Below are 16,049 nucleotides of genomic sequence, written 5' to 3' on the forward strand. Positions count from 1 at the left end.
GCTGATGGTTGTGTCAGACTGTCCTCTCCAGGGACTGTGGCTGGGTGGGGTCAGCATTTCCTCTTCCTTCAGGCCCTGCTTCTCATTGGTTACCCACGGAGGATAGCGTTGGAATCTCTCCCTGACCCAGGAAAAACAGCAGCTGGATAAACTTGAAGGATGTCCTGCAGCTTTTGTGTGGTTTCACCTGTTGGATGATACCCTTGGAATACAGTAATCTGCTGTCCTTTTTTGTCTAATTTCCTTTTAACATTCTAGGGTTAGGTAAACAAGGCATTGTGAGCAAATTGATTCAAAACAGGGTTTCCACCAGGGTAGAATGCATTTTGGCCCTCACATTGTGTGTGTGTGTGTGTGTGTGTGGGGGGGGGGGGGGAGCAAGTCCCTAGGGCGTTGAGGGAGCAGTAAGGAATTGCCGAGAACTCAATGTCAGGCAAGGCATAGCTGAAATAGTGGACATGGCCCAACTTCCAGATCGACATACAAAGGTCACTTTAGCTATTATCCGCACTACTGAAAAAAGATCTTATCTGGTCAATAACTGTCTCCTAGATTGCGACCTCAGGCTCGTCGTGGTCTGATGAAGAACCTTTCATTAGAACGTTTTATAGACATGTTTCTCATCATGGGCATCTCAAGCCTGTGGGCTCTATGGGTAATGTTTTTGCCAGGATGGCAAAGTTGTGTCCAGAGAAGAGGACCCCATCCCAAGGGAGTGGGAAGCAGGAGATGATCACACCAACAGTTGGCTGGTTGACTCCAGTCAAAACAATTTGGCAAGTCAGCGTTTTCCTTTTGAAAAAGGCCCGGGATTGTTGTTCTAGTGGTGTTCAGTCAGGGGAGAGAGGATTTGGGGGAGAGATCAAGTTATTTATTAGTTGGAGCCATTTAAATGGGATTCTCTGCCATGATGGAGTCGGGTGGAAATGGGAACTGGCATGCCATGCCCGACTGGAAATGCCATGGTTGGCATGCTACCAGGAAAAAATGCAGACAAAAAGCTGTAGTTTGGGCAGGGAGTAGAGGAGGGCCAGGTGGTTGAGGACCAGACAGAGGTTAGCCCCTGGGGGGGGGGGGGATGGGAGTAGAGGATGTGGGAGGAGGGATGAGTGCTTTGGGTGGTACCGCAGACGTTATCAAGATGATCAGATATCAGACCAGGTGGCAAAGCTCTTCTGTCTTGCGTGAGATTATTTAATGCACGGGTTAACACTGTTCTTCCACCTAGATGAGAGGCTGCAGTCCCCTATCATGTGATGTGAAGAGTGGTTAGGGATTATCCACCAAAAATAATTTTACAGGACTCTCTAACCAGGTTGTTGATTTGAGAAGAGCAATAATCCCGCCCACCCCCCCGCACACACACACTCCATTTGGCCTGTGTCATATAAGATTGTCAGGTGCAGTAAGGAAAAGAAGAAAAAAAAGAAAATGACGTAAAAAGGAGTGTGTTCCCATCTCTTCCCCTACCTGGTCAAGTAAAGAATGTAACAGATTGCCTGGGGCCCGTACATACTGCAGTTACTCTGCTCCTCTCTTCATTTAACGTGAGGATTGACATGATCACCGCCGGATTTTTTGACACAAGCCCTTTGTGTGGCTGCTGTGCGGATGTTTTTATTATCTCAGGAGGTGACCTAATCTTTCCATGATAAAGTGTTCGTTTATCCCTCTGCAAGGAGCTGGACTGTAATTGTGGTATTCTGTCGACTGCTTGCCTGGAGGGACGGGGGTTTGAGCATACTTATACAGATTTGTGTCATCTTAACGTTCTGGTGTTAACCGCAAATGCACACTGCATTGTCTTCACATACTTGCTATGGCTGGGTGTGCAGGAATGCATCAAGGTCATGTTGTTCTATGACGTGAGCGATATTTCATTCACTTTGTAAAATACTATGAACATACTTAGAACATGTGCATGCATGATTTATTGTAAAATGACCTAAATCTGTAACCTCCATCTGTTGCACCCTCTCATTTTATAATTGGTCATGGTGGTGTTTTAAACAAGCTCAGACATATGCACTTCTGCCTGGTGACAGGCTGCATAGATAATTCATGTCCAAGTAAACAAATCACAATGCCCCATTTCCTGTGTGAAGCAGGGGCCAGTTTCAGGTTGTGTTTTGCTTTGCTCTTTGGGGCCCCATTGGACTAGGTGTAGCCTTGCTTAGAAGAGAAGTCAACACCTATAAATCTTGCTGTGCATGTGTTGTTTGCAGGTGGCCCAGGGCTCCAAGGTATGGGGGGAGGTGCCTCTTCCTGAGGACCTGGAGGCAGAGAAGACAGTCCAGAGGTCAAAGCGCTTCCTGGACGATGATGAGGACTTTGCTGCCGACGAAGCTTCTGGAGGTAGGAAGGACAATCTTGATAGAGGCACAATATAAATGTCCTTCAGACGCTAAGACAGTTATTCAAAGCAGTACAAAGGGCTGGTCTATAGATATCTGTATCTATACATGCCGCCCCTGAACAGCGCCCCACATTAGGTATGTGAAAAATGTAAACATTGCTCAAGGGTGTGACTGGTGCCAAACAAAAGGTTTTACCTATTCTTTCCACCATCAGCACACAATTAATCCATAGGTTCCCATGTCACTGAACCCATTCACCTCTCTGGAAAACTCCAGACGGATGTCACACCTGTTGTGCAAATGAGTGATGAGTGAGTCAGTGAGGCTTGCGCCAGGCAACAGACTGACCACACCTCTGCATGTCTGCTGTTCTTAGATCTGCCCAGTGGAGAGGAGGATGGAAGCACGCCATGGCCGACGCTGGTCTCAGATACGACGGGTAAGACCAAAGACAGTCCCTGTCTAGCACATTACCTGCCTGGCCTTGTTTCAGCCGCGACCTGTAAATGGACCGATTCAAATATGATATGTAAGCTATTTATAGAAATAAGACACGTTAAACCCCCTCAGCTCTGTATTCTGCCAAACCACTTTAATTGGATTTCATTGCTTGCCTGTTGAGACCACTTTATGAGGGCACCATTTTGTTGATCTGAAGGAGACATCACTCAAGTCTCTCTGAGGCACTCTTTATCTTCCGCAACTTTGATCCTGACTTCCAGTGTGTGTGATTATATGAATGTAGACTGGGTTAGATGTCTGTCTGACTTTGAATGATGTTGCCCTCACATCCTGCCTCCCCTCTCGTCCCAGTGGTGAAGCTGGTCATAATACAGCCTCTCAGATTTGTCTGCTAGATGTAAACATCATCTTTCTTCCTTTCATTCAGTGGTAGAGGTGAAAACACAATATCACGCATGAAATAGAAGATAAACAATAAAAGCTGCAACAGACATGGCAAAAAAACCTTAGTTTTGCATTCCATTCCCCAATATCCTGTCCCTCTGATTTTATGCCAGCCTCTTCGAGATGTTGTACATGCAATTTCTTTTAGATACAAAAGATACATCTTTACTGGGTTAATACATAAGGAAACCATGCTATCTGTGAAATATGTGCCACAACCTTTTATAGAAGAGGTGAGAATGTCTTGCTAAGCTTTGAGTGGTGTGACTGAGCCGGTCTTCTATGTGTTAGTCATGCCACTATACCTGGCCCTGAACCTCTCTCCTGTTATAGCCTGTTCCTCCACCCTTTAGAGAGCTCCCTCTTCAGCCATGGACGGCTGGATATGGGAGCTCTTTGTTCGTTTTGTGCTTGTGTATGCTCCTGAACCAAGCCATTAAGGGCTGTTTCCAACCAGGCATCCAAACGATCAGAAGCATCTTTGTTTTCAACTCGACTACGATCAGATCATTTAGAAATGATGTCAAGATATCACCGGGGCTGAGGCAAGCCACTTGCTGTAGTTAGGAGCTGTGTGAATGTTTCCGTGTATCTGATTGCTAAGGTCATTCCAGTGGCTTCTAGAGGGCACATTTGATGCACATGGATTCAGAGATGAGCACAGTGTTCTCATGTTCCTTCCGGATTCAGGCGATCCAAAAAACATCCCCATGTAAACCTTCTTATCCACACCACTGACCAATCCATAGCCTAGGTCAGTGGTAACTACTAGGTCTCAACAAACGGTTTCATCTGTCGGAAGATTAGTCCGTTGAGTCGTTGCCTCCTGGTTTGTCCTGGGTTCCAGAGGAGTGCAGACTAGCAGGCGAGTGTAGCTCATTACATCATTGGGGAATAATTGTTTTTGTAGCAACATTGCAGGCTGACATCAGAGCTGGACCACGGGCATAGCATGTGCTCTTCCTACAGAAATAGCCCAGCTGAGGCCTGGGTGGATATGTACAGCTACCGTCTTTACTAAAGGACGTCGGGATTGAATGCTGCAAATAACCATGACTAAACAGGTGTTTAACCCAAGTTAACTTTACTGCACAAGAACAACGCCATGACATCAAATGAGGCCATGAGAGTACTGTGATTTCCAGATAATGCTATGGTGCTGTTTTTAAACCTCCAACAACAATGTAGAACACTCTACATGGGGCTAGTCTTATGTTTGGAGGACTTAACCAAGTCCTGCTGAGAGGTTTGGATCATCCAGGTTCAACAACCTGAAGGTCAGCACAGATTTGAAAGATACACTGCATCCAGTGTTCCTCATGCCCAGTTACAAAATAATCTACAAATTGCAACAACATTTTCTTGAATTGGCTAAAATAGCGTTCTAATATAACCATTACAAGTTGATTCATCCATGATTACAAAGTCAACTTTGTGATTAAATGTCCATTTGTCTAGTATACAGCAAATGTAATCTGTTTAAGTTTGAAGCCGTATGCTTGACACTTGCTGGGGTGGAGTGGACTAAGATTCCCACCTCCATATTTAGATTTCCCAAATTGCTTGGGAAGGAACCCTGGTTTCCTGACTTGGAGGAGACTGAACATTGCTGAGGTTGTCCGTCTTTAGGGTTTCCCAGACAGGCTTTCTCGCCTTCCTTCCCTGCAAATCCCCCTTGGATGAAAGTAGGAACCACTGCTGCACTATGACTCATATCCTGTTGTGATGCTACGTGCTGTAGGTTAAAGATTTCAGCTGGTCCATGGGACTGACATTTGAAGCTGTGAAAAACATTAGGCGTTGATGAGACGTAAATGTTTTCGAAGGGGAGTCTATTTTCATCCTCTCTTGTCCATTGTTTGAAGGGCCATGCAATCACACGCTGTAATCTTCCTTGCAGAGTGGTAGGCTGTGTCCAACAGGACCCTCCCGTGTCCCCTTCACCTCCTCTCTTGACCTCCAAGATCTGTGTGGGAGACATCTTCCAGCCGGCCTCTCATCTCTCAGAATTCCCCCTATTTCATAGGCCCCTTTGCAGACATTCCCAGAGCACCATGGGTATTGGACACTTTGTTTAGAAAAGAAACCTTTAGAAAAGGTTATCATGTCCTGCTCGTTCTGGTAATGTGGTCTCTGAGGAACTGGGGTCAAGTCTGGTTCCTTTTCTCAGTACTAATTTAGGATTTGAGGCTTGAGAATTAATGTCTACAGATACATTGTTCCTTAGTTGAAGGCTTTTTATTGAAGATCATTTTGACCTAAATTGGTTGAAATTTGATCATATCTGGGTTGGAATTAAATTTGACAATTCAACTATCTGTCTTAGAATAAACACATCTGTTTGATTTAGAACATCACCATAGCCAGACATTTTTGTTACTCTGCTTCATTAATCATATCAATGTAATGTAATTTTCAGACAAAAAAAAGCAGTTTAGACGCTGATCTTCCTCCTGAGGATTGCTAGCGCTGTTTAGTCTTTGTGCAGTTTGTTTAAACACCAGGGTCATCGTTGTTTAGGATGAAAATAACTGCTTGTGTTAACCTCATCTCTATCTTTCATTAAACATAACTCCTATTTTCATACTCTTATCAGTGTCTGTACAAGGTACTGTACAGTGTTTGTACAAGGCCGTTACAAACCCATAGCATGTGCATGCCATAACTCCCCTGGATCAGGTGAATTATTTGGGGTCTCTATTGCAATGAACAATTCCAATTCTGGATCTTCCACCAGCCTGTCAGAACAGATGTTGAAACAGATGCTGATGATACATCAGTGTAATAGACCCTCTCTAAGGGAGTTGTGGGGGAGTTTGATGCAGGGGGTGGAGGGGGTGTGTTTGTGGGGCGTGTTGGGGGTGGTTTGGAGCAGGTTTGGAGGGGTAATAGACAGGCCACCCAGGACTGCTGCCTTTCTCCTAGGGAAGACAGTTGGTGGGATCTGTGTGTCAGTGTTAGTGGGTGTCAGTCAGAAGACTCTTAGATAGTTCCACTGGGGCAAAGGGACAAGTGGCAACAGCTGCAGTTATTTTGGTTTGCCTCTGTTGTTGTTGTACGCCAGTCTTCTCGGAGGTGGTCGTACATTGAGACGTCAGCGTCACTGACGGGTTGGGGGGTATAGTTTAGGGTAACGACGGGGTAGAAGACTGTGTATGATGAAGGAAGGGAGGAGAGGGAGGTTATGAGATGAGTAAAAATACATCAGAGAACGACATAAGGAGAAAACAAACATTTTTATTAAGGAAAGGACATGGGTCCAGGTAAGGTTAAACAGAATATAGTTCACAGGCCACTCTACAAAATTGAAGACCATGGTTCATGGTCTTCCTCATTGATTTCAGCTTTTCTCCCTGGCTCCATGTTGTTACTCTCTGTTATGCCAATAACAAAGTCGTTGCCTTGGAGAATTTAATTATCCCCCTTCTCTTCAGGCAAAAGAGCCTAGTCACACTAAACAGAGAAAGCTAATGTTTCAAAGGACTCTTTTCATTTGGCATGGTCCAAAAACAGGGTTCGATGACTAAATGCTCAAGTTGATCTGTTAGTCAGCAAGAATGAGTAGGTCAACATGCTAACGTATAAATTCATGTGTATTGTTCACTTTTGCACGTGTATACTATACTCTATTGTCCCACACCGGATCAGAGCTTGTTTTGATTGTGTCTATAGGGCTTCCTATAGCACACTTGGGAGGGTGCATTAAGATACTAATCTCTCTCATGACGTTTCAAAAGTTAACAGCTTGATTTTCTGAAAGAATAGACTCCCAAAATGATAGTCATAACTTGTTGGACGTCACAGTAAGAGGACAGTTGCCGTGGTCAGCTTCTGTCCCTCTGAAACATTGGGACCGTAAATACTTTGTCCCTGTCCATGGCCTGTGAACTGCAATGACCTCAAACTAGAGCTCTCTCTCTTTAATGGCAGTTTGATGCTGACAAGGATCACAACATCCCCGAAGCCTTTGAAGCTGCGGATGCTTCATTAACACTAATTAGGTTGGGTCACCATTCTAGAAGGACACACAGATTGGCCAGGGAGAAGGCCTGTTTTGTGTGTCCCTGTTTTCAGTTTTCTGACCGGAAATGTTCAACTTCAGTGCTACTTTAGGGACCTTTTATTGTTGGGAGGAGCTGCAGTAATCACTTCCGAAGACCCCAAAATGTCAGTTTACTGGCTGTTTAAACACCCATGTAAACAGAGTCTTCTTCCTTGCACCAATGCAGAGAGGGGAGCATGGAGGAGTCTGTACTGGACAGACATGTGCTACAGCCACGCTGCAGCGTCAGCTGAGATGGGTCTATGTCTATGTGTGTGCAGCTGGAAAACAGCTGGAGCCTGCAGACTCTTGATTATATAGGAGTTGTTGGATGTTTATTGTTCTGGCTTGGACTAGCACTGGAGACTGCAGCTTTTTTGTTTGTTCCAACACTGGAGACCGTAAATAGCTTAAATGTAGTAACTCATACAGAGCAGAATAGGCATGGTGCTGTGAAATGTGTGACCTGAAATAGTGTCTTATAAGCTCGTAACCCTACATTTCATGCTCAATACTGTAACCAAGGAAATGGGGGGGGGGGGGAAATGAGTCATCTGACTAGAGAAACAGACCATTGATTGCTCTGCCAATACAATGCACTTCAGTATATATGCATCTATGACACATAGTGGAACTCTCATCTTAAGATTTTCCATTCTTTGGCAAAACAGGAAGCTCCTCCTCCCAGATGACGCTCCTAAGCCGCTGCTTGTAAAGGGTGGATCTCTCCCAGAAATTCTGTGGAGAGGAGAGAGGTGGAAGTGTGCTGGGTCTGAAGGATATCCTCCTTGCCCCCCTCACATAATGAGATCAATCCTAAGAGATAACTCCTGACTCTTCATCCTCTGTGGCACGTCAGAGCCAGGCAGTGAGACTGTCATGTGTGCCTGTCAGACCCAATTAGTTATCAGATACTGCCCTTGGCACTTTGCAAGTTCCTTGGATGGACTTCATCAGTGTCAAATAACAGATATATGATATTGGTATGTACCTACTGTATATTGCAGTCAATGTTTTTACAGTTTTTTTTTATGGCTGAAGTGGTTTTACTGAACTAGCGGACCTTTTTCTTTCTCCATGGACCTGTTTCTTCTTACGTACTCTTTACCTACTTGTCTTTCTAATCACTTTCTCTTTTCTCTTTCTCCTTCCTGCTTCCTCCTGCTCTCCTGGGTCTTTAACTGCTCTGCACCTGCTCTGGCTAACTTATTCCTTCACCCCAAATGTGTCGCACTTTTCTTGTTTGACCCCCGACCCTTGGCCCCTACATTTATCCTCCTGGCCTCCACACCGCCCCCACATCCTTCCCTGCCCCTGCCTCTGCCTCTAGCCATAGCCGACCCGCTGGGACCTCCATATCTGGGGGAGATACAGAGCTCAGACCAGCCAGACTACAGTAAGTCCTCTGCTCCACCCGCTATTCATGCTGGTCATCTTACTCATCCAACACCCTGGCAGACTCTGCAGTCAGGCACTCTGCTCGTTCACTCTGACTCCTTAGACTGCAGCGGGGCGTGAAGTGTTGGAGTTAGTCAGCTTGTCAGGTTTTCCCTTGTGGCCTGCAGGCAGCAGTGTTTTTTTTATGCCAATGGAAAATGATGGGCTTGTTCCATGGTGTAATAGATGTAATTCCTTCCCTCAAGACAACACTAGCATTTCCATCTAATAACGGCTAAACAGAACATGCATTTGCTGTCTTTGCTGTGGATGTTTGTGTGGAATCTGCCCTGAGGAATATCTAGCAACAAACACTATTTATTTCCCATCACACCTTACAAGCTTGTGGTTATTTTCATGTTCTGGGCCTACACAGAGACTGGGAATAACTGTAGGAAAGGATAACAGCCATCACGATCATGGCCATAACAGAATCGAAGTGTTCTGACACACGCTCATGTCACTTTGACATTTACTTTATGTGCTTGCAGAGAACACAAAAGAGGCTCCATTAATATAGGGGCCAGAAGTCTTTCCCAGGGGCTCAACAGTGAGAGGCAGACTGTATTGGCTGGCCACCAGCAGCAGGGTTAAGTAGCAGGGGTCCCGCTCTATAAAAGCCCAAGCTGAGAAAGCGGGCCCCCACACCCTTCAGCCTCTCAGCCTGAGAGGGAGAGAGAGCGGGGTGCCAGGAGGAGAGCGAGGGTCTCATATCGGGAGGCTCCCTGGAGGGATGGGTATGAGTGTTACCTTGTTCTCTCCCTCCCTCTCTCTCTGTCTCTCTCGGTCACCCCTCCGTCTCGCTCTTTCGTTCCCTCTACCACGCCCTCAAGCTGTGCTGATTTGGTGCCAAAGGCGATGGTCTGGGGTTGAAGGTCGAGGCAGAATCGACTGAGCTGTAAAGACCAGGCTGGGTCAGAGCTGCTCTGCTCTGCCCTAGCCCACTCTCGGCTCTACCCTGCTCTGCTTCCCCCGGCTCAATCAGCTCTTTGTTTCCTGCACAGGCCTCTGTGTGTTCAGAGGGGGCCCGTCTTACAAAGCCACCACAGTTCTGCCGCGTAGCTTTAATAGCTAAATAAGTTTGTGAATTAAGAGTTTGGAATGCTGTGTTTTCCAGGCTTCCATTTTTCTCTCTCCCCACTCTCACAGTTTCATCGCCCTTGGCGGTGCCTGGCGGGGGATTTCCCCTCATGGCAACAGAAGGAGTGAGTGACGTTCAGGAGAATGCAGGTCGGCCCTCGTTAGCAGCGGGCCACAACCCGGCGCAGTAATCAAAGGATCCTGAATAACAGTGTCGGGCCTGCGCCCGCCCTGCCGCGCTGTCAGAGCAGAGAAGCTCAGAGGAGACTAGGTCGCTGGCCGCTGCTCGCCCTCTCGGCGGCAAGCGCCCTCTGAAGTGATTTGATTAGCCACGGGTCAAATGAGGCGCTTTGATGAGCCTCTTTGATCTTGGCTGTCCTCTGCTGCCTGCCTGTTTTGGCTGTACGGCACCCCTGCAGAGCCTGACACGGCCTGCAGAGGAACAGACAGCCAGGGTATGCTGGACTCTGTGACTCTCCTGTCCTGTCTGGTCCTGTTCTGTACACACCCTGCTCAGGAAGCTGGTTTTACCTGATATTCAGTTTAATCTGCAACAAATGAGGCTTTCCCTCAGCAGAAATGAGTGTATGAGTGTCTTGGAGGCACCAGTGCCTTGGTCCAATCCGGTTGGTAAAGTGGAAACTGCTTGTAAAGGCAGCTGCCCACCAGGATAAGTATTGCTGCCAATTGTACAGTTTGACCCACCCCCTCATGACCCCTGCAAGTTCCCAATACAATGAGCACACAGCAGCTTGTGTGTGAAGCACACTGTACTCAGCTTTTAATGAAGCAGGACTCCCAAGGCTGCATGATAAATGCACGCTGTCATCATGCACACGTCTGCTGGTATGTAATTATCGAGGGGAGAGAAAGGGAACATGAAGAAAGGAGCCGAGGGAAATGTGTTTGTGTGTGTATATGTGTGTGTGTGTGTGTGTACTGTGTGTTGCGTGTACAGTATTTATGTGTCCATTGTGTGTGTGTGTGTGTGTGTGTTGGTGTGACCCAGAGGCCCCAGGGTATGCCTACATAAAACTCCTCAGGATAGTCATGGCAAGTGGTAACTGACTGCAAGAAAAATAGCAAATATTGACTTCCTCCCTAAGCCCAGACCCTCGATCTGAGACTGACAAACCCCTCTCAACAAGGTGTTGGCAGCAGGGTGAGATGGGGCTCCCTCAGGCCCAGGGCTATTTAAAGGCTGCTGCCTAGCTTGGAGTGGCTCACTCTGAAATCAATAGATCAAGAAATCAAATGACCTGGGATCAATATTATTATTATAACATACATTTGGGATTTGTTTCTGTGAACATGCATATGTTTGTATAACATCCATAACTGCATACGAATACCAACCGATTTCCAGGTCAGGCTATTAAGTCTACAGATGTAGCCTCAGTATGTGTGTATGTGTATGTGGTGTGTGTGCGTATGTGTGTGTGTACAGGGGGATGAGTAAGCAACTTGCATTATATACAGTTAGGTCCATAAATATTTGGACATTGACACAATTTTCATCATTTTGGCTCTGTATACCACCACAATGGATTTGAAATGAAACAATCAAGATGTGCTTTAAGTGCAGACTTTCAGCTTTAATTTCAGGGTATTTACATCCAAATCAGGTGAACGGTGTAGGAATTACAACACATTTTATATGTGGCCCCCCCCTTTTTAAGGGACCAAAAGTAATTGGACAATTGGCTGCTCAGCTGTTCCATGGCCAGGTTATTCCCTCATGGGAGTTCGTTATTTCATTAACAAGGAGCAGATAAAAGGTCTAGAGTTCATTTCAAGTGTGGTATTTGTGTTTGGAATCTGTTGCTGTCAACTCTCAATATGAAGTCCAAAGAGCTGTCACCATCAGTGAAGCAAGCCATCGTTAGGCTGAAAAATCAAAACAAACCTATCAGAGAGATAGCAAAAACATTAGGTGTGGCCAAATCAACTGTTTGGTACACTCATGTTTGGTACACTCTTAAAAAGAAAGAACGCACTGGTGAGCTCAGCAACACCAAAAGACCCGGAAGACCACGGAAAACAACTGTGGTGGATGACAGAAGAATTATTTCCCTGGTGAAGAAAAACCCCTTCACAACAGTTGGCCAGATCAAGAACCCTCTCCAGGAGGTAGGCGTATCTGTGTCAAAGTCAAAAATTAAGAGAAGACTTCACCAGAGTAAATACAGAGGGTTCACCACAATATGTAAACCATTGGTGAGTCTCAAAAACAGGAAGACCAGATTAGAGTTTGCCAAAAAACATCTAAAAGACCCTGTACAGTTCTGGAACAACATCCTATGGACAGATGAGACCAAGATCAACTTGTACCAGAATGATGGGAAGAGAAGAGTATGGAGAAGGGAAGGAACTGCTCATGATCCAAAGCATACCACCTCATCAGTGAAGCATGGTGGAGGTAGTGTTATGGCGTGGGCATGTATGGCTGCCAATGGAACTGGTTCCCTTGTATTTATCGATGATGTGACTGCTGACAAAAGCAGTAGGATGAATTCTGAAGTGTTTCTGGCAATATTATCTGCTCAGATTCAGCCAAATGCTTCAGAACTCATAGGACGGCGCTTCACAGTGCAGATGGACAATGACCCGAAGCATACTGCGAAAGCAACCAAAGAGTTTTTTAAGGCAAAGAAGTGGAATGTTCTGCAATGGCCAAGTCAATCACCTGACCTAAATCCAATTGAGCATGCATTTCACTTGCTAAAGACAAAACTGAAGGGAAAATGCCCCAAGAACAAGCAGGAACTGAAGACAGTTGCAGTAGAGGCCTGGCAGAGCATCACCAGGGACAAAACCCAGCGTCTGGTGATGTCTATGGGTTCCAGACTTCAGGCTGTCATTGACTGCAAAGGATTTGCAACCAAGTATTAAAAGTGACAATTAGATTTATGATTATGTTAGTTTGTCCAATTATTTTTGGTCCCTTAAAAAGGGGGGGGGGGCACATATAAAATGTGTTGTAATTCCTACACCGTTCACCTGATTTGGATGTAAATACCCTGAAATTAAAGCTGAAAGTCTGCACTTAAAGCACATCTTGATTGTTTCATTTCAAATCCATTGTGGTGGTATACAGAGCCAAAATGATGAAAATTGTGTCAATGTCCAAATATTTATGGACCTAACTGTATGTGTGTTAGCAGTGTGTCTGTGGGGCAGCTTGGTAAACTTCAGTTTGAGTTCAGACCTTACCACAAGTGTGATATGGAAATAGACCCTGTCATTTGTATGTGGCTCCAATTTTAACCACAGTAATGCACATTGATTCTCTCCCAAACATTCAAACCAAAAGCTTGCTCGAGGGGAATTATTCTCAAAACATTATCCTTAGCTCAATTCATTTTTAACAAGTTGACCACAAAGGAATACAGAAAGTACCTTTCAAATAACAATATCTTTAGCACAGAGACAAATGCATGTTGACATTGTGGTTCTCTGTCATTCTGAAACAGTTCTGCTCAAGTTAACTCTCTCTCTCTGTATCTTTCTCCCCTCCCCCTCTCTCCATCTCTCTGGGATTCCAGTTTACTACAGAGCTCTGGTGAACTTCACTGACTCCATAGTGTACGGTCCTGAGTTGGATGACATCTACTCAGCAGCCTTCCAGGAGATCTCGGACGCGGTGGTGGACACGGTAGGTTTACCTCAGCGGGGTGTCCTACCTGGACACACACCAGGAAGGTAACCTGCACAGTCTGTCTGTCCACATCCCTGTCAGCGGTGGTACTGCAGTTCACATGGAAGACAGCACTCAAGTGGTCAACACAGTTTATAGTTGAAGTCAGACAGGTAGTGCAGGACAGGAATGAATAACCTGCCGTATGTTTCTACTCGTGCGTTTTCCCTACAGTTGGAGTCAGAGTACAACAAGATCAATGGCATCCAGACAGTCAGTGTGGTCCTCATCAAGTAAGCCATATCTCTTAACTTATGTTCTCGTGTTGGCGATGAAGAGTTCGCAACAGTTGCCTTCAGAGTCTTCCCTCTATAACCTGCCCATGTGGTTCCGTGGTGGAAACAGGAAGATGGTGCGTGAGGATGGCGTGGACGTGTTCGTGGAGCTGGACGTGGGCTCCGAACACAACCTCAACCACGAGCAGATCCGCAACGTGCTGTACTCCACCGTCAAGGAGGGCGCCATCGCCTCCTACGTCACCTCCGTCCAGGGCTTCCAATTCAGGCGCCTCGGAGAAGGTAACGGGATGGTCACCTGACCCCTCCTCGCCACTGCTTTCATTGGTCCTTTGCTCATGCTCTGACGGAGGTTTCCAGGGAGGCTAGGGGCTCGACAGGGGAGTCGTGCGGCCGCCTGAAGGGCTGGAATGTGAGAGGGAAGAAGGCCCGGGTGCTGCTCTTAACGTGTCTCTCTGGTTTTTTAGCCCAAGCTCTGCCCCCAGTGGAGCCCTTAGCAGTGCCAGGTTTGTACTGGGCCATGTCATGCCATGCCTGTTGCATGGAGACTTTCAGACTGGCGTAGCTGTCACTGCTGCACCTGTAGAATGCTCCTGGTGATGATGACGATGATGACGATGACCTCTATGGACGTGTGTTAGCTGGATCATGCAGTCTGAGGAATGTAAATGCATGGAAGCCTGTTGAGTGGTCATCGCATTCGGGCACCTGTAGGAATGGAAAGGTCTTTGCATGGCATGTTACACTGCAGTCTGCTCCTATAGCCAGCTTGGGATGTCAGCGCTCTTTTATACATGGCCGCGATGCAAGACTTGGCTTCGGTCAAAGAAATCAACATGTACGTGTCCAACGGTCAGGGTCAAAGTGTCGAGGGATGTCGAAGCAACAATGCTGATAGCATACAATAGGAATCTTCAAAGGAAGGGTGTAACAGTAAGCTGTTCCCAGGATTAGTAACAATACTCCAACACAGTCATCCCAAAACAACCAGGCTCCAGCAGTTTCACATAGTGGCTGTAGCCTTGCATGACCCCTGACCCCCCTCCCCCGCATCTCCCCCAGTGCCCCCCGACCCCAGACCCTGCACGCCGGACGAGCACGCGTGCCGTAGCGGAGAGTGCATCCGTCTGGAGTACCTGTGTGACAACAGACCCGACTGCAGGGACATGAGTGACGAGCTGTATTGCGGTGAGTGGCATGGGGCTGTGGAATGTCCGGCGTCGTCACACGGTAGCCGCACGACACGCCCGGCTCGGCTCAAGCGCGCCGTCGAGCACGTCCCGGGTGGTGTGAGGTGTGTGTGTGGAGATACGCGGTGTGTGTGAGATGTCTACGGTCCACTGTGTTTCTAGATAATAAACGCCCTGGTGCGGCCACGCCCACCCCTCCCGCCATCACCACCACCAAGAAGCTCCCGCGTCCGCCCTCCCCGCCCGGCCCCTGCAGGGCGGACCAGGCCACCTGCCAGAACGGCGAGTGCATCCCAAGAGACTACCTGTGTGACGGAGAGAGGGACTGCGCCGACGGCAGCGATGAGATCCGATGCGGTGAGCAGCGCGCACACACCGTACACACACACGCACATACAAAAAGACGCACGCACACACACCACCCACAATTGCACACACCCACACAGTCTCACACACACACCTCATCTGAGAATGGAGCGTCTGTCTCTACAGGCACCCCCTCTCCCTGTGAGCCCAATGAGTTTAAGTGTAAGAACGGCCGCTGTGCCCTGAAGCTGTGGCGCTGTGACGGGGACAACGACTGCGAGGACAACTCCGATGAGACAGACTGCCGTGAGTCCCACGCTACTCCATCTTGTCCCCTGAACCATCATCCCATCCCACCAGCCAAAATAGACTGGAGAAAACCTCTTTCGAACATGGAAGTCAGACGTTGTCAGTAACCCTACATGTGCCTCTCCCTCTGGACCCTGCAGCCACCAAGGGTCCCGGTGACACGTGTGCCCCCGAGCAGTTTGTGTGCATCAGTGACCGGACCTGCATCCCTGCCAGCTACCAGTGTGACGAGGAACCAGACTGCCCCGACCGCTCGGACGAGTATGGCTGCAGTAAGTCCCTGCCATGCGGACCATGACACCACCATGACCTTCTCCTCTACACGGACACATTCCCACCTACTCTCACACACACACACACACACACATGCACACACACACACATCGTCTGTGCCTGCTTTTCTCTATCTGCTTCTGTGCCTCTCCTGAATAGTCACCCTTAAAGTCCCTTAAAACCGTGTGACTAATTTGCAGTTGCTCTGGCATCCTT

At 47.3% G+C, this 16,049-nt stretch overlaps 1 protein-coding gene across 8 annotated transcripts in view; it reads left to right on the top strand.

The window, feature by feature from the left end:
* The window catches only part of hspg2 (heparan sulfate proteoglycan 2), a 78,173-nt gene that overhangs the window by 17,960 nt on the left and 44,164 nt on the right, over positions 1-16,049 (top strand). For all 8 annotated transcript variants that reach the window (XM_062458903.1, XM_062458904.1, XM_062458906.1 and 5 more), the window contains exons 2-10: positions 2,226-2,355; positions 2,734-2,796; positions 13,368-13,477; positions 13,694-13,752; positions 13,865-14,037; positions 14,818-14,943; positions 15,108-15,302; positions 15,438-15,557; positions 15,701-15,832. In XM_062458903.1, coding sequence (XP_062314887.1) covers positions 2,226-2,355; positions 2,734-2,796; positions 13,368-13,477; positions 13,694-13,752; positions 13,865-14,037; positions 14,818-14,943; positions 15,108-15,302; positions 15,438-15,557; positions 15,701-15,832 — 1,108 coding nt within the window. The remainder of the gene's footprint in view (positions 1-2,225; positions 2,356-2,733; positions 2,797-13,367; positions 13,478-13,693; positions 13,753-13,864; positions 14,038-14,817; positions 14,944-15,107; positions 15,303-15,437; positions 15,558-15,700; positions 15,833-16,049) is intronic.

This window comes from Osmerus eperlanus, chromosome 4 (genome assembly GCF_963692335.1).
Source record: "Osmerus eperlanus chromosome 4, fOsmEpe2.1, whole genome shotgun sequence".
Taxonomy (NCBI): Eukaryota; Metazoa; Chordata; class Actinopteri; order Osmeriformes; family Osmeridae; genus Osmerus; species Osmerus eperlanus.